This window comes from Oryctolagus cuniculus, chromosome 10, assembly GCF_051225735.1.
Source record: "Oryctolagus cuniculus isolate XC-2025 breed Fujian yellow rabbit chromosome 10, ASM5122573v1, whole genome shotgun sequence".
Taxonomy (NCBI): domain Eukaryota; kingdom Metazoa; phylum Chordata; class Mammalia; order Lagomorpha; family Leporidae; genus Oryctolagus; species Oryctolagus cuniculus.
The window spans coordinates 56931391-56955179 of NC_142876.1; the positions used below are offsets into that span (position 1 = coordinate 56931391).

At 39.7% G+C, this 23789-nt stretch overlaps 1 protein-coding gene and 1 long non-coding RNA gene across 16 annotated transcripts in view; one reads left to right on the top strand and one right to left on the bottom strand.

The window, feature by feature from the left end:
* Positions 1-236: 236 nt before the first annotated feature.
* Positions 237-23789, bottom strand: part of THOC1 (THO complex subunit 1) — a 56835-nt gene continuing 33282 nt past the window's right edge. For 9 of the 13 annotated variants that reach the window (XM_089305869.1, XM_002713446.5, XM_089305863.1 and 6 more), the window contains 10 exons: positions 15036-15136; positions 12936-13002; positions 12687-12737; positions 12526-12596; positions 12100-12195; positions 11267-11332; positions 4156-4239; positions 1845-1992; positions 1043-1118; positions 237-636 (listed from right to left, as the gene is read on the bottom strand). In XM_089305869.1, the coding sequence (XP_089161995.1) occupies positions 341-636; positions 1043-1118; positions 1845-1992; positions 4156-4239; positions 11267-11332; positions 12100-12195; positions 12526-12596; positions 12687-12737; positions 12936-13002; positions 15036-15136 (1056 nt within the window). In that variant the 3' untranslated portion in view covers positions 237-340. Of the gene's footprint in view, positions 637-1042; positions 1119-1844; positions 1993-4155; positions 4240-11266; positions 11333-12099; positions 12196-12525; positions 12597-12686; positions 13003-15035; positions 15137-17112; positions 20200-23789 lie in introns of those variants that run through there. The other 4 variants (XR_016214620.1, XR_016214619.1, XR_016214621.1 and 1 more) reach the window with 4 other exon arrangements.
* Positions 633-16299, top strand: LOC138844044 (uncharacterized). 3 transcript variants are annotated; one of them, XR_016214625.1, is made up of 2 exons: positions 633-725; positions 7202-16299. It is a non-coding gene; the product is annotated as an uncharacterized LOC138844044 (long non-coding RNA). The 3 variants fall into 3 exon arrangements; XR_011379411.2 differs by lacking the exon at positions 633-725 and adding an exon at positions 4246-5253; XR_016214626.1 differs by lacking the exon at positions 633-725 and adding an exon at positions 4246-5253 and having other exon boundaries at positions 7988-16299.

The window sequence follows — 23789 nt, forward strand, 5'->3', positions numbered from 1 at the left end:
TTCAGAGCCCTACATTTTATAACTAATAGGGTGCAGGAAACTAATTTGGTGTATGAAACAACATATCCTTAAATATCACTTAACTTCATTACAAATACATTTAACAAAAATATATTTTGTGATCTTGAGGTCACCTCATTTTGGTCATTTTTCCCATTCCCAACCCCCTCCAACCCTGAGGTTTGAGCCAATGTGTGTTCTATGGTTCTTGGAGCACCAGCCAACTGTACAACAACTGTTATAAAAATGTTTATTGTTTACCAAAACCAGTGGACCTCTTATCAAATGCTGCTTGGTAACAAAATCTTATCACAGTTTTAATAAAAAAAGAAAAAAGAAGCTAACTATTTGTCTCATTGTCATTAGTTAGACTTTCTGCAAGGTCACTTAATCCAGACTTGTTCAGAGCGTTAATCAGATTCTCTGGTGTTGCATGCACTCCCTCTTGATCTTGCCAGGCAACTAGGAGCTGCCTAGCTCTCATCTTCACATCTTCACTGTCACACTCAATCTGCCTAATTTCTGAGTCTTTCATTTCCAAGTAGGGAGCCAGAATCTTCCATTGTTCACCGAGCTTGTTGGCAAATATCTCTATTTGTTCCCCTGTTACAGGTTTGTCTCGCCGAACATCAGGACCTAGAAAAGAGAGATTATTGTATAATACATGTAAAGGACACTATACAGCAGAACTGGACAGCTATGGGGCCACTGAATTACCACTTTTAGTAAGCTTTCTTGTAACATAACTTTTTTCACATTTTCCATGGGTGAATACTGCTCTTATGATCATGATTATTATCAACAGCTGTCCCCCTCCAGTAGTTATCAGTTACAACTCCACTTCTCTACATTAAAAATACCATCACTTCCAAATTTTATTGCAAAAATGTAGTATTTTTTGTTGTTAATTCCTATCAGAAGACAGTACTGAGATAAAGAGGCAGAAGTTGAGAAGTGGTTTGGATGAAATAAACCTACTTCCCCATAAAGAACCCCAGTCTTTTCCAATTTTGTAAAATAACTAAGAAAACTGAATTCTTACTTTCATTTTCCTTCAGTAAAGCATCATTATCTTCCTCATCTTCATCTTCACCTGTTTTTATTTCTTCAGAAGGAGGCTAAAAATGAGAAAAGATGTTTAAAAGAATACTACCTTGTGAAGTAAGATAACTGAAGATGCTTTTTAAATAAACAGAGGTTTGAGACTCTTAAGTACAGGACCCCAGTACCTTACCCTCAGGAGTGCTAAATGTGAATATCAGGTGAGGATTACAGGTAGGAAGATTTCCCCCTGTCCCCAGCCTGCACTGAAGGGAGGCAGTGAAAAGCATGGGAAGCTGATGTGCAGAGACTAAAGGTTTGGTAGAGAAGGCCGGAGAGCCACAGTGTCCTTAACATTTTTTGAAAATTTTATTAGATTTCAGTCATATGGTATTATCTAATGGTAATCCATGCTGTAATATGGTTAGAAAACTGTATTGGAAAAGAGAACAGGAACAAAGGGCAAATTCTCTATTTTCTACCCTTAGCCCCTGTTTTTGATGAAAGACAATAACGGCAAATGGGAAACATTCATGTGTGAGTTTAATGGCTGGATAAATAGCTTACCTAAAATATTGTAGACTTGTATTAAGTTACGTGCTACAGAAAACTATCAGCTACTTTATTTCCTGGAAGTGTACATATTCAAATTATTTTTTTCATTCTAAACAGGGAAGTTTGTGCATTGCTATTTTTGACATGATAAACAAATCTCAAATTTTGCTCATTTCTTTGCTCACACAGTGACAGTTTTTAAAAAGATGACGTCAACTACAGAGTACGAGACAATCTAAATTACTTACTGGCAATTCCTTGGCTAGCTTTATTACCATGTTCTCAAGATATTCTGGCAAACTTTTAAACTGCTGGTTGGTTGGCTGGAAGAAATGAGGGCTTCTTCGCGCTAACAGTCTCAGGGCTCTCCAACCGTAATTTGAATTGTTCACAGCCCTACAAAGAGAGATGTCAATTGTATAACTTAGTGTTTTCTATTTGTATATTCTCTTCTATTTAATTCTGCCACATGACATCTGTAAGGTAAACAGAGCAAAGCAGCCATTCTTGTCATTCTGTCCAACTCCTAAAGACCATCTCTGTATGCAGGGCACATGTACGTAATAGAAACCAACTGCATGAAGAGTCAGCCTCAGACGCAAGCACATTTAAAATGTTTACATATATTTTATTTGGTTTTTCTATTTATAACATGTAAGCTTTAACTTGCATTAATGCCCACTTGAAAGAATAAAAATGGTTCAAATACTAAAAGTAACAGCCAACACAGAGCTGGCAAGAACAGCCATGAACGTCCCTACTAAAGCCCAGCAGCAGCAGGTGGTTCCAGACAGTCTGAAGATACTGCTCCAGAAGCAGCGGAACTGCAGAGGAAGCCAAAGCTCTAACTCCATTTATGAGTTTATCTCCCACACCCGCAAATTCAGAGTAGCATTCTACTTACTTGACCATCTCTAATAAATGGTAATAATAAGATTACTGTTGAGATGTCCTGGTCCACTGGAGACCTGAACAATTACTCCTAGAGAGCAGGAATGCTTCTCAACACCAGTTGTGAGGTTTAGCCTGAACAGTTCTGACACCTGTGCTTAAACAATTTTTTTCTTTTTAAAGATTTATTTATTTGAAAGAGTTACACAGGGAGAGAAGGAAAGGCAGAGACAGAGAGTGAGGTCTTCCATCTGCTGGTTTACTCCCCAATTGGCTGCAACGGCCAGATCTGAGCCAGGAGCCTCTTTTGGGTCTCCCACGCAAGTGCAGGGGCCCAAGGACTTGGGCCATTTACTGCTTTCCCAGGCATACCAACAGGGAGCTGGATCGGAAGTGGAACAGCCGGGTCTCGAACTGGAGCCCACATGGGATGCTGGCACTGCAGGCAGCGGCTTTACCCGCTATGCCACAGTGCCGGCCCTCCAATTTGATTGTTTTAAACCCTCAATATTCCTTACACTGAGAACTTCAGTACGTGATCTGACCTCTTATCTGCCCTCTACCCCTCAGTTTCCTCAGCTGTGAAACAGCATAAAGCAAGTACTTACAGTGCTGTGGAATGTGTTGGCAAGCAGCACTACTGGTTAACACAGGTTTATGACAGAAAGACAGTGGTATGGAGAAGAAATGAGAATTCCAGAGGATGCTAAGTGGTAGGAACTACACAGTTCAGGAAAGGCAGCTGGGCAGAGCAGGAGCTGAGGGAGTGGGAAAGGCACTTCATGCGAGCAGGACAGCAAGCCCTGAGGTCCAAGGGGAGGGACCTTTGAGGCACAGGAGAGCAGTGGATCTGGTCTGACAGCAGAGAAAATGACACAGAGCAGATGCAGCAGGTCCTGGGAAGCAGTTGGGAACAGGCATTCACTCTTAAGACCTGGGCATTTATTTTAAGGCTGATGGGTGGGAAATTGACCGAGGTCAGACTAGTGGTCATGGTAGTCACACTAGTCATAAACACTGGGTGCTAACTACATGCTGTGGCATGGTTTAAAGTGAACCACCCCATTTAATTCTCAACATCCTGTGACAGATGAGGAAGGGGGTTTAGAGGTTAAGTCATCAAGTTAGCTTCTGTCCTTTAGCAAGTAGAAGAGGGGATTGGTATCTGCATACTGACACTAGGGCCCTTGTCCTTAAATTGCTACTCTATATTGCTTACTTGACTTTAATATCACCTAGAAGATTCTGTTTAAACAGGTTGACTCCTGAAGTTACTCTAAAATATGAAGAGCCAACAAATGCTGGCGAGAGGTCAGGAAAAGAGATGGCCTTGGTACCAGCTCCTTTAGTGGTGCGACAGGGAAGACAGCCTGGCTGGAGCAGCCATGTATGAGTGGGAAATGAGGACATGAAGGCAGCAGTCAACAGTTCCAGGCAGAGACAGCTTTGAAGGGGAACAGGAAAAAGGGGGAAGTTAGGAGGTATGGGATCAGGGGAGGCTTCTTCTTAGTCAATGGGGTAATTCCTGAAATCAGCATGTGTAATGATGTGAACTTTATACACAAAGTCACCTACAGAGTTCCTCCCTCATCGGCCTCCCTTACTTACTCAATCTACCCACAAGTGCTAAGAAAACAAGTGAAGTTGGCTCAGGAGAACATGACTTACTTGTACTCATTTTCAACCATGTTTTCAGGGTCTGCTTGCTCAATGGCTTCTTCAAAGAATTCCTCCAAAGTTGGCATGTATTCCCTGGGCATTACAAGTAACTAGTGAGGTTCATGTACATTAATACTCATAAAATGGTGGCAATAAGAGATCCGAATAGTACCTATACTTCAGTTGTCACTAGATTACTTAGGAACACAGAATTTTTAGAAGGTAAAAACACTAAAAGCGGACAATAAAAGGGAGGGCAGTCTGAAATGTACAATGCTGTATTATATGATATGTATATTATACATAATAATTTTTGGATATGCTGCTATTCCAGATGGGTTTTAAAGCATTTAACCAGCAAACGTAATATGCTCACATTCTGTTTCAACCCATGTATACCCTTTTTTTTTAAAAAAAACAAACTAGAACTAACAGCCAGACTATAATGAGATTTCAACAGTAACTTCTAGCTGTTATTTTAGATAATTACTGTAACAGCAGGATGGGCCTGCCCCCCTGCTCCCATCTTTTATTTATCTGAAGGGCAGAGAGAGATCTTTCATCTGCTGGTTCACTCCTCAAATGCCCGCAACACCGAGGCATGGCCAGGCTGAAGCCAGTGGCTGGGACTCAGTCTGAGTCTCCATGTCGTGGCAGGGACCCAAGTTCTTGAGCCATAGCTGACTCGTAGGACACACATCAGCAAGCTGGAATTGGGAGAGAGCTGGGACTTGACTCCAGGCAGTTTGATAAGGAATGCTGGCATCCCAAGAAGTGTCTTAATTGCTATGCCTGACTTTACCCCAGTAGGTTTTTTGTTTTTATTTTTAAATCATTTTATTTTTCTGAAAGGCAGAGAGAGCTACCTCCTGTCTGCTGCTTCACTCCTCAAATGCTACAACAGCCAGGGCTGGACTGGACCAAAGCCAGGAGCCAGGAACTCAATCTGGCAAGGATCCAATTACTTCAGCCATCACCTGCTAACTTCCAGAGTTGCATTAGGAGGAAGCTGGAATGGAGAGCGGAACTGGGATCAGAACTCAGGCACTCCAGTACAGTTCGGGATATGGGTATTCCCCATTGTGCCAAACAAAACGCCCACCTCAGGTTGGTTTTTAACTCCACCTTTGTTGAATTTGTTTTTTAGAAATAAAGTTTTTGTAGAGTCAAGCAAAAAACAAGATCTAAGGATCAGAAGATATCTTTGACTAAAACTAGAAAAATTTGCTTGCTAAACAAAGTTCAAGTATCCAGGCTTATGACAATATTCCATTACAATAACCTGCTTCCTAATAAATCCCATGCTAATGCAACATGCATCCTAACCAGTAAACATTACAGTTACTAATCAATAAACGTAAGTGAGATTACCATCACTCTTGTACATGAAGACAGACCAGAGAATACAGAATTCACAACAAAACCTGGCCAGAGCTGACTATTATTCACAAATGTTTTGTTTTGGAACTGTTTGCTAGTGTAAAATCCTACAGTTCCAGGAATCAGGACCAATATATTAAATATACCTGTGTCCACATCCTAGGCTTGTGGCATATTTGCTTCAGATTTTTTCAAATACTTTCCAAATACAACTAAATCTCTCTGTGTATCTCTCCCTAGTTTCTTTCTCCTTTTCCCACAGAGGTAGCCACCATTCAGAATTTGGGAGTTAATCATTCTTTGTACATTGTTTCCTAAAAAATATATATCATTTGGAATATTCAAACTTTCTATTCATGTAACCTGGCTTGTATTCTACAACTGATTTTTCTGAATTCTGCTCATGCTGATACAGTTCTCATCCATTTACTTTTTAATGCTGTGTATTTGAAATTCAACTTTATGGACAGGTAAAAAGCTATCCATATCCTGTTTATAGATAATTAGGTTCTTTTTCCCACTTATTGTTCTGATAATGCTAAACAAACATCCTATACCTGTCACATAGTGTGGTTGAACTACCTTTTTATTTTTACTTGCAAGTCAGCGTTTTACACACACACACACACACACACACACACACACACACACTCTGGGGGGGGGGAGGTTGTCCTCCATCTGGTGGTTCACCCCCCAGATGGCAGCAACAGCCAGAGCTGTGCCGATCCGAAGCCACGATCCAGAAGCTTCCTCTGGGTCTCTCAATGTGGGTGCAGGGGCCCAAGGACTTGGGCCATGGGCCATCCCCCATTGCTTTCCCAGGCCATAGCAGAGAGCTGGATCGAAGTGGAGCAGCTGGGTCTTGAACCGGCGCCCATATGGGATTCTGGCACTGCAGGCAGCGGCCCCACCCACTATGCCACAGAGCTGGCCCTGAACTACTTTCTTTTCACAGCAAACCCATACTAAGAAATGCATTTTATATTGCAATCCAATGTAAGTGAAACTAATGTTTGACAACAGCATATTTTTTCACTAAAAAGATGCTGGCTGAAACCACTAAACTGACCTGTGCCCAGTGATTTGATTCTGAAAAGCTTTAAAAATGCTACTTTAGAATCCACATACGCAGGGGTAGAATGGCTAGGACATAGGGCATGCACATCTTTAACTTGCAGTCCTGGCCAAATGTCTTCAAAGTGGCTGGACCATCTGATGCCCCAACTAGTAGCAGTATAAAACCTGGGCATTTAACAATTACTCAATTTGTTGGCCAAGACACTCCTGTGGTTATTCACTACTCTTGATTACTAGTGAAGCTAAGCATCTCCTCAGAGGTTTGCCTGAGTTTCTGCTTCTGAAACTGTTCCTTGTATGTTTTTTCTGCAGGGCTGACTTATTCTCAAAGACTTCAGAAAAACTTTATTTATTAGTTTTGCTAGAAGTTAATCTATTTTCTTATACATTATTAAAATCTTCTGGTTTGTTGTTATTTTATTGATTTCAAATGTTATTTTTCTTTGTGAGTTTACTATGCTTGACTGACTCTCAGTGCTGCACTCTTTTAACAGTTTCGGGGCCAGCAATGTGGCATAGCAGGTTAAGCCCCCACCTGTGATGCCGGTATCCCATATGGGTACTGGTTTGAGACCCAGCTTCTCCACTTCTGTTTCAGCTCTCTTCTAATGCTCCTGAGAAAGCAGAGGAAGATGCCCCAAGTGCTTGAGTCCCTGCCACCCAACTGGGAGACCTGGAAGCAGCTCTGGGTTCCTGCCCTAGGCCTGGCCCAGGCCTAGCTGTTGTGGTCATTTGGGGAGTGAACCAGCAGATGGAAAATCTGTCTTCTCTCTGTGTAACTCTGCCTTTCAAGTAAATAAAAAATAAATAAATCTTTAAAAGAAGTTTCCAGATTTTATTCTTTTAAAAAATATGAATATAAATACTGAAGGCTGTAAATTTCTTTCTTGTGTTCTACAGAGTTAGATCTCCGTGTAATATTTTTTTAAAAAAAGATGTATGTATGTATGCATGTATATACATATATGTATGTATGTATGTAAATATGTAAAAGGCTGAGTTGCAGAAAGAGACGTCTTTCACCCACTGGTTCACTCCCCAAGCTGGAGCTGGGCTGATCTGAAGCCAGGAGCCAGGAGCTTCCTATGGATCTCCCACATGGATGCAGGGGCCCAAGCACTTGGACCAGCTTCCGATGCTTTCCCAGGGGCATCAGCAGAGTTGGATCAGAAGCAGAGAAGCTGGGATTTGAACCAGCATCCACATGGGACTGCAGGAAGTAGCTTTAACTGTTATGCCACAGTGCCGGCCCCCGGTGCAGTATTTTCATTATCTTTTAGTTCTATGTTTTTTAAATTTCCATTATTTCTTCTTTGATTCAGCGATTATTTAGAAGTGTGTTTAAATGAAAAAAAAAATCATTGATTTATTATTTGAAATGCAGAATGACAGAAGGAAAAAGAGGAAGAAGAGATCCACCTGCTGGCCACAGCCAGGTTTTGGCCAGGAAGCCAGGAGCCTGGATGCTCTCTGGATCTCTCCCCTGGGTGGTAGTGTCCGCTGCCTCTGAGATGCTTCAGCAGGAAGCTCGACGAGAAGCACAGTGGTCATGGCTCTATGGTGGTCATCCTCTATGGGATGCTAAGCATTGCCAGTGGCAGCTTAAACGACATATTTTTAAAAGTGTTTGCTATACATGGATGATTTAAATAAATTTGTTTTTTGTTAAACCAACCCTGTGAATTGTTAAATTCTGAATGTATTAAAATAAGATTTTTACTAAATAGTGAGGAAGATATATCAAACTCCCTCTACCAGATGGTAGATTGGTCAATTTCTCATCCAAATTTTTGAGTCTGGTCTATTTTTTAGGAAATAAATATTGTCTGTGTATTTCTCATTCAAAAATTTCTGCCTTTTATCTTAGTGCAATGACTGTCTACATTTGATCAAGCTTTATTTTTAATAATCTGCTTTTAAGACCCTCCTATTATTTGATAACAATGCCTAGTGCATCTTTTATTCAACCTTTTCGAATCTTTTTTTTTAAAGATTTATTTATTTACCTGGAAGTCAGTTAGTTACAGGAGAACATGCACAACAGAGAAAGACTGTTAACTCTTTTGCTTTGTATTATTTGTTTCTTGTGTTTTTTACTCCTTTCCTTTGATTACTAAAATTCTCTAATTACCTTTTTACTCTCAATTAGTTTATTTTTTATTACTTTTTAAACATTTATTTTATTTATCTGAAAGACAGAGTTACAGAGAGAGGTAGAGACAGAGAGAGAGGTCTTCCATCCACTGGTTCACTCCCCCAAACGGCTGCAATGGTTAGAGCTGAGCCGATCTGAAGTAAGGAGCCAGGAGCTTCTTACAGGTCTCCTATGTGGGTGCAGGGGCCCAAGGACTTGGGCCATCTTTCACTGCTTTCTCAGGCAATGGCAGAGAGCTGGATTGGAAGAGGAGCAGCTGGGACTAGAACCAGCGCCCATATGGGATGCCTGTGCTTCAGGCCAGGGCTTTAAGCCACTGTGCCACAGTACCAGCCCCTACCCTCAATTAGTTTAAAAATATTTTTCTTTTTAAAGATTTATTTATTTGAAAGGCAAAGCTACACAAAGAGAGGGAAAGACAGAGATCTTCTACCCTTTGGTTCACTTCCCAAATGGCTACAACAGCCGGGGCTGGGCTAGGCCAAAGTCAGAAGTGTCTTCTGGGTCTCCTACATGGATGCAGGGGCCCAAGGACGTGGGCCATCCTCCACTCCTTTCCCAGGTGCACTAGAAGGGAATTTGGTTGGAAGTGGAGCAGCAGGGACTCGAACCAGTGCCCATATGGGATGCCAATACTGCAGAGGGTGGCTTAACCCACTAAAACACAATGTCAGCCCCATATAGTTCTTTCACATACTTAAACATTTAGTTATTTGAGAGCTGTCTTCATTCTTCACATTCTTCAGTTCTGATCACTCCCTCCTGTCTTACATGCCACTTGTAGTCCTACCCTATTAAATAATTACTACCCTAATTAGTAATTACTACTACTACTACTACTAATAAAAGTATTATACTAGTATATTAGTATAATAAATAATTATTACTATTTTATACAGTGAATTTATAACAAGATCTATTCTTTTTTACCACTGCCTTTGTAAAACAACCCTTCTTGCAATGTCTTCCTCCTTTTGGGATTTAATCTTCCTTTATCATAGTTTCAGTAGGAACTGTTGATGGTAAACTCACAGTATACTATGAAAATAAATATTTCTTAGCCAGTCAGCTAACCATGACTGTTTAATTTGTTATAGAATTCTGGGTTGTTGTTTTCTCTTAACACTTTGAAGTTCTCCTTCCACTGTCTTCTGACTTCTTTTGTTCTTGAAGTTGGCTGTTTAATTTTTTTCTTTTGGAAATTTCATTTTTCCTCTTCAGTGACTCTATTATGTATAGAGATAGAGATTTACTCAGTTTATCCTACGTAAGGCCTGTACTTAAAAAGTTTTTATTTATTTGACAGGTAGAGAGAGAATATGAATGAATATGAATGTGTGCTCCTATGCACTGGTTTATTCCTCACATGCCTGAAGTGGCCAAGGCTGGGCAGGCAGGATCCTGGAACTCAAACCACCTTTCTCATGTGGGTGGCAGGAACCCAACATATAAGCCATCACTGCTGCTTTCCATTTTCTCCGTGGCAGGAAGCTGGAGTCAGGAGCCAGAGTTGGGTATCAAATTCAAGTACTCTGAACACAAGATGTGGGCACCTTAACCACTAGGCTCAATGCCCTCCCCAGGTCGCTACATCCTTGAACCTAAGAATTACTGCCTGTCCTCAGTCATCATCTCAGTTACTGCCTCATTCCCATTCTCTGCGGTTTCCTTCTGCCATTATGCTTGTTGGACCTCCTCATTCTTAACTCTTGTTCTTTCTGTACTGCTTTCTTAATCATTACTTTACTGTGTATAGTCCCCTACTTAAGCTAAGTTGTAATTTCAATGACTATTTTCTCATTTCTACAAATATTACTTGCTTTTTCATGTTTACCCATTCCTTTTTGAAAGGACTTCGTTTGCCTTATTTTATCTTTAACCATCTGAAATGTATTTTATAGCTCTTTATCTGACATTTTTGTTTTTTGAACTGCCTGTTGCTTGATCTACCTGATATTTACTCATGGTAAATGAACTGTTTCTTAGGATTTTTTAATATGGATGGTGAACTTATTTTTTTCTGCTTTCACCTGTGGGAACATTAGGTGGCATGGGGTGAAGGTACAACCTCTAGGAAGAGGGACCTTTTAGTTCACTGGCTTAGTTTGGGGGCTCCTTATACTGCTGGTAGTAGAAATTTAAACCCTAAGACTGTATCAGAGCAGGTTTCTAATCTCTCTACCCTTACTCATACCCAAGTTACCTGGTTCCCAAAACTGGGATTCATTTGTACTGTTCCCTAACTAGGAACAACCATATCAGCTTACTCTTCTGGTTTTTAGTTCAGATTTTTTTTGGGTGGGTCTTTATTTTCTTGTGATTTCTAAAATTATTTTATTTGTGCTTCTGCTTTCTTATGGTAAGATGCCCTATTCTTCACAGCCAAAAGTCAACCAAAAAAGCTTTTATATTTTTTTTGAGTTATGGTAACAGGTGAAAAAAGGCTCCATTCTATTCTACTTAACATCTAAGAAAAGCAACACTTTATTTGAAAAACTGTAAACTTACCTTGTCTCAGATTTACAGGCTTCCATATTATCAGGACAGAGATTCCAAAGCCTTGTTAATTCCTCACTACAAAAGACAGATACATAAATAAATATTTTATAGACACCTTCCTCAATATGCCTTAATACTGAACAGAAAAGCAAATAACAAGTGTTTTGGGAGGTGATAGTATGAGTTTTACTTAATTTTTGGCATTAACAAATTTTCTAACATGAATATATATTTATTGATGACATAATTATTTTTCCTAAAAATATTCAAGCACAGTATAAAGCAATGAATACTACATACTGGAAGGTAACAGAATTCATGCATTATGGTACCTTTAACATAACAAAAATTTTCTGTATTTACCTTTTTACCTCTTAAATGGCTTACAATATTTATTATTTCTTTTACATACTTTATACAAGCATGCTTATAAAAGTGTAGTTGTTCGATCTCTCTCTTCTTCCCTAACATTCTTGAACTCTGATCACTCCTTCCTGTTTTACATTGTCACTTTTACCAAGGACTTACTAAATAAACCCTAATTAACAACTTTAACAACCAGAAGTGAGCTGTATCAATCTGAACAATTCCACTGTCTGTGACATGGGGAAAATGGCATAGCCAAGAGCCATGGATTCTAAAAGCCAGAGACAAACTGAAGGTTTATCTGCTGCATGAACGCACAACAGACACCACAGACCAACAGGGTTTGATTTTGTTATCTGTGTAGGTACCAAATACAAATCCTTATTATATTTGCATGGGAACAAGTGGAGAATTCTTACAACATTTTCAAAAGATACAAGAAAGAACATCCCACATACAAAGACAACTTAACCTACTTTCCCATAAGAATTTTCTTGTTGGGTCCTTTCCCTAGGAAGTCCTCTGGAGCTGTTCTCTTCCTTACTACTCTTGTGGGCTTGGCATCTGATGTTCTGTGGAGAACAAAATATGAGCTATTTTTGGAACTACAGATGGACAGCAGAGAAGGAATTAAAGAAAATTTAGTTATGCTGTTTTCTTCCTAAAGATGAAAACTTCATATTATGGTAGAACACTGATCAGGAAGAAGGGCAAATACAAGGAGTAGTTTATAGCATTTTTTCAATAATTAATATATCTATTTGGTCTGGGAACTTAATAAACCAAAGAGTTTTACATTTAATATGTGAAATGTGCATATGCATCTGTACATGATAAAAAATCAGGTCAAACTATTTTTCAATGATTGCCTCCTTTTTCATAAGATATGAGTATTTATTTACCTTTCTTTCACAAAACTTGGGCAGCCTTCATTTTTCCATGAGTTCCAGTTTTCTTCAGTGTTTAATATATGCTGATAAAAACAAATTATATTTGCATAACAGAATCCTATGAAATTCTCTACTTGGTACTAAGATGACTAAGTAAAATATAAATTACATACCTCTACCATCTTTGAAAATCTTTCTCCATCAGGGGGGTTTTCAGATAGTAGCTGTGATTAGAAAGAATATACTAAGCTTTCAACAACTTTCTGCATCATAGAAGTGGTTTGTAGGCAGAGAACCAAGAAGTGTTTGTGGTCTTGTACCTGAGCTTAACTTTATCCTTATTTTCCTATTTGGGGCTGAAACAAAGAAAATTCTAAATTTCCATTTTTTTCAATCATGGGTTTGTTGCATGTTGGACTTACTTGATAGACTGATTTTGTAGTATCTTCAATCCAGAGTGATTGCTCATCAGTTAAAACATAGTTTGAACTAGGGAACAAAGCAATAAAAGCACTGCATTACAGCAATGTCTATTCAATTTTGAGATTTATTTATGGTCTTGAGGAAACATAAGGTATATAATGTACAGGTTAGCGATACTGTAAATAAGTGTCAACACTGATGGAGATTTTAAGAGAAAACTCTACATTTCATCCTCAAGAGGGTTAGAAGTGAGGATATAAGGGACATAAGGAATAATAAAACATTTACTTAATCAATCATATAATGACCAAAACAGATGTTTTCTAAAGTAAGTTTAAGGAAGGATGAAAGCCCCTCAGACAATATTAACATTCCTATAGATGATACACATTCAGACAGGCATGCTCTACTCCTTTAAAACTCATTCAAAAAACAATGAATAAAAAAAACAAAACCTGAGAAAAGGCCAAAAGCAAACCCATTTATTATTACTTGCCATTAACTGAACTGTCATTGTGCATTCAGTGCTATACAGAAATTATGGATAGCCTACCATGTTGCAGGATTGAGCTCAACCATTGACTTCCCAGAACTACTACAGCACTCACAAAGCAGAGACTACAGTGGCTCAATCATTTGCCCAGGCTACCCACGTGGGGGGCCCAGAAGGAGTTCTAGGCTCCTGGCTTTGGCCTGGCCCATCCCTGGCTGTTGTGGCCACTTGGGGAGTGAACCAGCAGACAGAAGACCTTTCTCTCTCTCTCTCAGTAACTCTGCCTTTAAAATAAATAAGTCAATCTTAAAAAAAGATTGTTAAATGTTTACCATATACTACCTTAAAATTATAAGTCTGGGAGCTGGCATTGGAGTGCAGCCAGTTAAGCCACTGCCTGTGATGCTGGCATCCTTTGCTTCCAATCCAGCTGCCTGCTAATGTGCTTGGGAAAGCAGAGGAAGGAAGTACTTGGGAGATGTGGATGGAGTTCTAGGATCCTGGCTTCAGCTTGGCCCAGACCTGGTTGTTGTGGGCACTTGGGAAGTGAACCCAGATGGAAGATAGCTCATTCTGCTAACTGCTTTTTGATTATTAAATGAATAAATTTTTAAAAACTGAATATTTATTTGAAAATCGGAGTTAGAGAGAGAGAGAGAGATCTTCCATCTGCTGTTTCACTTCTCAAATGGCTGCAACGGCCAGGGCTGGGCCAGGTGCCAGGAGCTTCTTCTTGGTCTCCAATGTGGGTGCAGGGATCCTAGCACTTGGGCTGTCCTTCACCGCTTTCCCAGGCACATTAGTAGGGAACTGGATTGGAGGCAGAGCAGCTGGGATTATTACTGGTGCCCATATGGGATACGAGCACTGCAGTCGGAAGCTTAACCTGTTGTGCCACAGAGCTGGCCCCAAAGAAATCTTAAAAAGAAAAAAAAAAAAAAAGCCTGAAGGCAATGTATTGAAGCCAGCAAGTGATAACACTGGACTAAACCCCAGGAAGTAGTAAAGTTAGGTCCCTTATATAATACTGAATTTCTTTGTGTACTAAACAAAAATACTGTCACGTAACAGTAGGTTCCAATTCTACATGGACAGGACAAAAGGAAATGGTCTGTTCTGGATGGAAGCATTCACATACAGAGATCCTTATGAGGTTTTGTGACACACCAAGGAAATTAGAACCCCTCTTGGCTTCAAGCATTTTCTTTGCTTCTTTCAGTTTTAATGTCCTAAATGGCTTCACACCTTGTGAGAGAGATTAATGGCTTAGTTTGCAAGTTAGCTTAGGAGGAGGTCTGAGTGAGGTGAGAAAGGAATAATGGGAGTCTGTAGCAGAGACCTCCATCCACCCAGGAATAAAGAATTCCCCAGAAGCACAAAGTTCAGCAGGAAAGACTTATCTGAGAGTAGGTATGTTTAACACTTGCTCCTTAAAACAGATATCCTACTATCTAAAAACCCCCAGTCAGCTATACATTGCTGAAACAGAAGTATTACAGGGATGGAGCTCTTAACATCAAATTGGTGCGACACATAAAAAAATTACAACAATAAGTCCTTTTCTTTGCTGCTATTTATAAACTTCTTGCTACCAATATTAACTTACCTTTTGAATTTGACCTGCCCCTTGAGATATTGGAATAAAATGAGATACTGCAACAGGATGTGCCGACGAAAGTTACTGTCACTCAGCTGTAAATCCATCAACTACTCAAAAAACAAGCACACACACACAAAAAAGCACATTAAAATAAGTTTTGCCTAAAGATACACATTATGTTACTATAGAAATGGAAGTTTCCAATTCAACCAAAAAAATATTTTGAGAGTGCACTGCCTGTGAGGCATTACTGTACACGCCCAAGGCAGAGCAGCAGAGGTGTCATTTTGATTCCTTGGTTATTTTATGCCGTGAGATATTCATGTTGGTGGTCAAAAAGGTCCCATCTGTGGTCTTGACATCAGAACAAAATAAGGTGGAAATATAACAGTATGGCCACACTGTCTCACATATAAATAATGGCTAAAGGGGAGGTCCATTTGGAAAAATGTATTAACATCCAGGGTGATCCTCTTACAAAGTGCCTGCAACAGAGGAGGTGCTCTTAACAAGGAATGAGAGGTGGAGAATCATCTGTGAATTAAACGGTCTGTCAGATTTCAGAGAAAACTGCATCATACTTGTACTGCCACAGACTGTGGATCAGAAAGGACTTGTAGGTCATTCTGAGGAAGCTTCTTCAATAGCTCTGCATCTGGCTGGCACTACTCTAACAACAGCCACTAGTGAGGAAGGGGAATCATTCTGATTATGTCCATCGGGCACTGAAGGAAAGCTGATGTTTCTATTGACCAACTTGTGCTGGTTCTGCCTTCCAGCCCTAGAGCAACAGATGGAAGCCACCTTCTTCTACGTGAATCCTAACAGCTGGAGCCCTGGCACCAGCTTTAGGTTCAAGTTTTCCAAGTTCCACTGGCTCTGCCTTAAGTGGTATGTTTCTATCTGTTCATACAGCCTAAAAGGCACTAACCATTTTAGTCACTGGAAACCCCTTCCTTACTGCTGCTGTTAGGACTCCTGCATGTCTTAAAAGATATGATCAGCTTCTGGTCAGATTTCTTTCACCCTTAGAAACTGAATTTTTGATTCTCTTATTTACCATATTAACTCTCCCACTGCTGGCAAATGTGAACAACATGCTACCAGTCTTCCTTTCCTCCAACTCCTGTGTGACTTTCTTGTTTCAATGGAGGCTCACAGCAACTCCACTGTCACGTCCCCTCTGCTTTGGCCACCCACTATGTGGCCTCAGCTAGTCCTAGTGAGCATAGCCATCCCACCTCTGAAGTTGTTATCTCACAAACCCAGCTCTCTACAACCTCCCATCTTCCCCACTATCTCATTCAGTTGCTCTCAATATACATAATATTTGGATATTAGGATATTACTGAGACCTAATATCTTTTGAACTCTATTCTCTGCCTGTTGGTCATATCTTTTCATTATAATCCTGTTTTAGTCTAGGTACGAGGTCAGCAGTCTTACTCAACAGCTAAATAAATAGTAATGTATTTAGGCTTTGTTGGCTAAGAAGCATATTATGGATAGCATGCTGGTACCTCTGTGAGCATTTAGAATGTAAACAACTAATAATCATAATAAAAGAAACAGGTGGGAGCCAGATTTGGCTGAGGGCTCTAAGTCTGACTCCTCCTGGATTAGACTACATGGTTCTCTCTTCAACCATTTTCTCTCCAACTTCCTCAACATTCTTGACCCATAATTCTGTCCCATCTACTCAGCATATGGTAACTTTGGATAAAATGACAATCATTGCCATACCAACCCTAAGTCTTCCAATGTGGGCTGAAAGTAGAGGTGTCTGAAGGAATATACCAAGTCACAGAGCTATGCAGAAGGTACAACTGCTATGTTGTTATCTTAACAAGCTTCCTATTCCCTAACTACCAACCTTTCTTCAAGAATATTCTCTCCCCATTCTCCACAGCAACATTTTCAAACCTTTTCCACTTACTGAACACTACTTACTACTCCCTTCTTACTTTCAGTAGGTAACTACCGCTGTCTCCGATGTGGAGAAAAATTCATTAAATTGGTAATCATTTACTTTCTTGATCCCCACAGCTATAAATCAGCTGCACCTTTACCTTTGTTTTCCTCATTTCCTTCTCTCACAATCTTCATTGCTACCGCTAATCTTTCTTTGGGACATCCCAATCTTCCTAAGAACTCAGTTTCATTAGTTATTGGGCAGTTCCTGCAGCTTCAGTCTCTTCTTTCAAATGCCTATTAGCATTACATAACTTCTCTCAAAGATATCTCACATCCTCACTTTATCCTCCCTTTAATAGCAAAATTTCTTGGAAAAAAAAAAGGCTGCATTCACTGCTTCCATTTTGCCCTACAATCTGCTTTGTTATTCACTAATTGCTCCAAATGTTCTGCCAAGATCATCCAATGATCTGTTGTGAAATCCAATGAACACATTTTGTATAGTCCTCAGCCTACTTGCTACACTTGACTTCCATTAGTTCAAGCTTTTTCTTTGTAATTTCACTGTATTCAATCTTCCTCTCCCCTCCCCTCTTCCTCCTTTCTGAAATGTTTTCTTCAGGATTCAGTTCAATGCTTTCCCTTCCAATCTACACTTTCCTTCTTGGCTGATCTCATCTACTCTACAGCTTTAATTAGTACTTTCAAGATGATAACTCCCAAGTCTCAACCTAGATCTCACTCCTGATCTCCTGATTTCTACACACAACAAGCTTTCACATCTTTAATTGAATGTTCAGCTAACACTTGACCAGATTTCAAGAACAAAATCAAACATATTAATTTTCCTCACAAAGCCTGTTCTTCTCCAGTGTGGGCTAATTCCAACGAGAAGCTCCACTATTTAACATCGTAATGAAAGATTTCCAAAAGGAAGCAGCATCTAAATTATAAACAACAGGAGCAAATCTCAAGTTGGAGAGTACGCAGGAAGAAAGAAAGAGACTGGGCCACCAAAAAACTTTTAAGTAGTTCAACAGGCCTGGAATGGTCTGAATGCCTGGCTTGAAGAGATAAGCCAAAGTGGCTACCTTTGTCTTTATGTCCTCTTTACAACATTTATTTCTTACGTTAGAAGATACTTTTTCTTGATAGAAACAATGGATTAAAAGTAGGAGTAAACAGACACTGAATCAGAAGTGAGAAGGGACTGGTGTATTCATTCAAGTCAATCACTTCCCATTATACCTAAGGAAACTAGGCCCAGAGAAATTAAACCTCTTACGTAGGATCACACAGGGTACACAGTGACAGCTGAAGCTAAAACTTGACATAGTCAAGTGTACTCTTTCTATAGTTTCAATTTTCTTTATTATTTTAAAAATTATACTATTTCATGTCATTGGTCAAGCATTCTTTGTAAATGTCTTTGTTTCTTGAACAAAGGGCCTTTTATTGTTCTTGGCTTTTATTACACATCCTGCTCAGGCCTCTACATTCCTGATATTACTCTAAAGCTAAAAAAGGGTAAAGCTATCCTTTTTATTCATTCTTATGTGCCTGTCAATCAATTTCACATGTAAACAATATTTCTGATGAAACTAAAGAAATCTTCCATTTCTATAAATACTATAAAAATCTGTGTTGGAAAACAAAGTATTCAGAGCATTATCATTAATTAAAATCTAATTGTCATCATAAATTATCCAATTTTTAAATTACAAAGTTCAAATACTCAGAGGTATAGTTAAGTAATACAGCATTCATGTACCACTACCCAGTTAGATATTATATCCTACCATCTTTATTTGTCCCAAACTTGTTAAAAAATAATTATGGAAACTGTTAACAAACTCTCTGTATAATCTCCCTGCCTCTTTTGTTAACCCTTACCATGTATTTGATGGCTACGATTCTTACAGGTATTTTATACTATTACTACCTTTGCAGGCATCTATAAATATGCATAAATATTCTTCATATTTTAACTCTGCTGTACACATTACTTGCAATTTGTTATTTTCACACACTAAGTCTGAAATTTAGCCATGCTAATACAAGTAGCAATAGTTCAGAGGTTGGCAAATTTTTCTGTTAATGACCAGTTAGTAAATGTTTTAGGTTTTGTGGATTGTATAGCCTCTGACACAGTTATTCATCTATTCTTATAGTACAAGAACCTTCAGAGACAACAAGTAAATAGTGTGGTTGTGTTCCAATCACACTTATTTACAAAAACAGTCAGTCTGGGGCCAGTGCTGTAGCACTGTGGGAAAAGCCACCACTTGTGATGCTGGTAATCCCTATTAGAGTGCCAGTCCGAGTCCTGGCTACTCTATTTCTGATCCAGCTTCCTGACAATGTTCCTGGGAAAGCAGAGGAATATGGCCCATATACTTGGGTCTCTGCCACCACATGGGAGACCCACACAGAGTTCCTGGCTCCTGGTTCTGGCCTGGCCTTATTCTGGCTGTGGTAGGCATGTGGAGAATGAACCAGTGGATGGAAGATCTCTGTCACTCTGCCTTTTGAATAAACACATCTTAAAAAAATTGGTAGTAGGGCCGCTGTTCCTAGTGGGTAAAGCTGGTGCTGCATAGAGCCTTAGCTGTTTCACTTTGATGCAGCTCCCTGCTAATGCACCTGGGAAAGCACAGAAGATGGCCCAAGTGCTTGAGCCTCTGCATCCATGTGGAGACCTGGAAGAAGCTCCCGGCTTCAGATTGGCCCAGCTCCAGTCATTGAGGCCATCTGGGGAGTGAACCAGCAGGTGGAAGATCTAACTCTGCCTCTCAAATAAATAAATCTTAAAAACAAAAAAGGGCAGTAAGCCTGATTTGCCAACCTTTGCTTTAGTTCATCCACCTTTAGTGCTTTATAGCACTTTATAAATTTACCAATCAATCTCATGCTTATGAGCAAAGGCTATTTCCAAACCCATCACTCGTAAACAATGATACAGTCATGTTACATGAAGATACTTCAAAAAGCTCATGGAAAATGCATAGTATGAAAAAACTGTTCATGGGTTTTGAAAATTTTTTGCACAAAAATAATTTTTTTAAAGTTTTATTTTATTTGAAAGACAGAGTTACAGAGAGAGGTCTTCGATTCTGCTGGTTCACGCCCCAAATGACCACAATGGTCAAAGCTGCGTTGATCAGGAGCCAGGAGCCTTTTCCAGGTTTCCCACCCAGGTGCAGGGGCCCAAGGACTTGGCCCATCCTCCACTGCTTTCCCAGGTTACAGCAGAGAGCTGGAATGGAAGAGGAGCAGCAAGGACTAGAACCAGGTCCCATAGGGGATGCCGGCACTGCAGGCGACAGCTTTAACCGCTACGCCACAGCACCGGCCCTTCAAAATGTTAATTCCATTTTCTACAAACTTTCTGAAGTACTCTCATAGATTTCTTTGTATGTGTAAATTCTCATTTTTCCATACCTTTGAAATACAATTTATTATCAGGCTTTTTAATTTCTGCCAATTTGATTAAGTGTGAAATGGTTGTTTGCTTATCATTTTATTTCCACCAGAGATGTTCAGTATCTTTTATAAGCCATTAAGGTTTCTCCATCTGTAGAAGTTACTTGTTCATATCATCTTTCCAGTTTTCCATTTGGTTGGCTTGCATTTTATCAATGGGATATTCTCAATAATCTTTTTCAGTAATATAATATTACTAGAGATTTTTACAATTTAGTACTACATCTTAACTATCTTTCCTCTCATGATTGATGCTTTTTATATCTCAATTACATATCACATTTTTTTTCTAAATGTTTAGAAGTTTTGCTTTCCTCATTTGGACTTTCAATTAACATAGAATTATCTTTGTTCAAGGTCTGATATGGACTGAATTTTAATTTTTCCATATTGATAAGTTATCTCAGCAAAATTAAGACAAATTCAAGGGGCACTGTGGCATAGCAGGTGAAGCCGCTGCCTGCAGTGCTGGCATCCCTTATGGCTGCCGTTTGAGTCCCAACTGCTCCACTTCCAATCCAGCTCTCTGCTATGGCCTGGGAAGGCAATAAAATATTGCCCAAATCCTTGGGCCCCTGCACCCACATGGGAGACCTGGAAGAAGTTCCTGGCTTTGGATCGGCACAGCTCCAGCTGTTGCAGCCAACTGGGGAGTGAACCAGCAAATGGAAGACTTCTCTCTCTCTCTGCCTCTTCTCTGTAATTCTGACTTTCAAATAAGTAAATGAATCTTTAAAAAAAAAAAAAAAAAAAAAAGGACTGGGGCAACTGTTGTGGCATAGCTGGTTAATGCCCTGGCCTGAAGCGCTGGCATCCCACATGGGCACTGGCTCAAGACTCAGCCACTTCCAATCCAGCTCTCTGCTATGGCCTGGAAAAGCTGCAGAAGATGGCCCAAGTCTTTGGGCCCCTGCACCCCAGTGGGAGATCCGAAAGAAGCTCCTGACTTCGGATCGGCACAGCTCTGGCCATTGCGACCAATTGGGGAGTGACCCATCCGATGGAAGACCGCTCTATCTCCCTCTTTTCTCCCTGTGTATACAAATGTCTCAGCACTACAGTTGGTGACTGATATCCCTGGATTATCAGTTACTGGTATGCTAGCCAGGGAACTGTATTGTTATGGACAGAGTTTGCTATCATACCCCAGGCAGCACAAAACAACAGTCCTTGAAAATTACAGTGCCACTTTGTTTCCAGGGGAAATGTCTTTAAGAAAGAAGGTACGGTAACTTCAAAACACACTGATTTTATTTGTAAAATCCATGTCTACCCAGTTGCTGCAACTGGCTAGTCTCTTAACTATAAAGTTGGATCATACTTGCCATTTGTCATCTCGTGGCCTTCCCTAAGGAAAAATTTGATAATATTTATATAAGCAAAACATAATGCTTCTGGATCTTAACATTCTCATTAGACAGGATCATAGGTTGTCTACAGTGATGACCAATGAAATGACAGGCATTTAGCCTAGTGGTTAAGACACGGGCATCCCACGTTGGAGTATCTAGGTTCCCTACCTGGCTATGGCTCCTGACTCTAGCTTCCTACTAATGCAGGCACTGAAGGCAACAGTCATGGCTCAAGTAACTGGGTTCCTGCCACCCATATGGAAAACCTAGACTGAGTTTCCAGATTTGGCTGAGCCCAGCCCCAGCCAGTGTGGGCATCTGGGGAGTAAACCAGAAGGGAGCTCCATTTGTCTCTCAAATAAGTAATATTTAAAAAAAAATTTTGCTCCAAATAATCATCTAGATTTCACTTTAATAAGCTCTTACCAGCAAGAAATAAAGCACTTATGTCTCTGCAAATAATCAGCTTTCCCATTACTTCATCAGAAGAAAGTTAAAAGTAACATCAGACTAAAAACTGGCATGTAGTTTGGTAGAATGGCCGTTTTGGGAGCCCTGAGATTTAAAAGACCATACAAGGTATTTTAAGGTATGGAGATGCTGGGTGGCTTCTTCCAGAGGAGCAGCACAGTTCATAAAATGCAGCATGTTTTTCATGCTGTAGGTAATGCATTCTAATTATTTTCACTTGGATATTAATTAGCAAACACTGAAAATACTTAGAAATATGAAAAATATACAGAAAGGGTTCTAAACTTAAAAAGTTGTTGCTTAAGAGGCAACAAAGAATGAAACTGAATATGCAAAACACTACATGCCTCACGACCTCTTTAGTACAATTCTGAGCTTTTTTCTTTTTCATATTGTAAGTTTTATGTTTCTCCAAGCTGTTTTAATGTCCTCCATGTCACTAATTAATGAATTCCAGCACTTAACTGCAAAAATTCATGCTCTCCAAACTGCTAGTGAAAGCTCACAGGATTTTGGCTAGGAGAAACTATTACAAAGACATGTCTGATAAAATAAATGAAGAATGATATAGCAGCATTAATGTTACAATCCAATGTGGAGATATCTCTGAAAATGTTTAATCCTGTTACCCATTATTAAAACATCCTTTAGAAATGTTCTCTGTACAAAAAAAAAACAAAAAACAAAAACAAAAAACAAAAAAACAAAAAAACTTTTAAGACACCCAGAATTTAGAATACTTGTCATGTCCTGAGAAATGCATCCTATAACTCATGTATGTAACTATTACTGAGTGTTTTGTTTTATAATTTTTCTACCCTGATGACATATTTAAACTGACACTTCAGCTTTGATATTTTCTTCCCCCCCCCTTTTTTGAAATATTTATTTGAAAGGCAGAGTTAGAGGGGCTGGGGCAGAGGCAGAAAGAGACAGAGAGAGACAGGGGTGGAGGGAAGAGGTCTTCTACCCACTGGTTCATGCCCCAAATGGCCGCAACGGCCACAGCTGTGCCGATCTGAAGCCAGGAGCCAGGAGCTTCCTCCGGGTCTTCCATGTGGGTGCAGGGGCCCAAAGACTTGGGCCATCTTCCATTGCTTTCCCAGACCACAGCAGGGAGCTGGCTCAGAAGTGGAACAGCCAAGTCTTGAACCAGTGCCCTATGGGATGCTGGCACTGCAGGCAGCGGCCTTAACTGTTATGCCACAGTGCTGGCCCTTCTTCCTATCTTCTACATAGGGTAAAAATTTTGGATTTTTTCTTCAACCAATAATTAATAAATATATCTGAAGTTTTAAAGATCCAATCTGATGATCTCTTTTATTACATGAATTAAATCAGTCGTAGGTGATATTACTGACATGTTTGAAACTAATTCTACCTTACTTTCTAGTCCTTTTCTTCCCCTCTTGCTGATATTAGATTTAGAAAGCACTCTGGATCCCCCCCAAACCCCACCCTTTTAGTCTCTGCTGAGAATTACAGGTTAGTTTTCTTTTAGTGGTTACCCATTTAACATACATAAAAAGTCTCAAGTTAT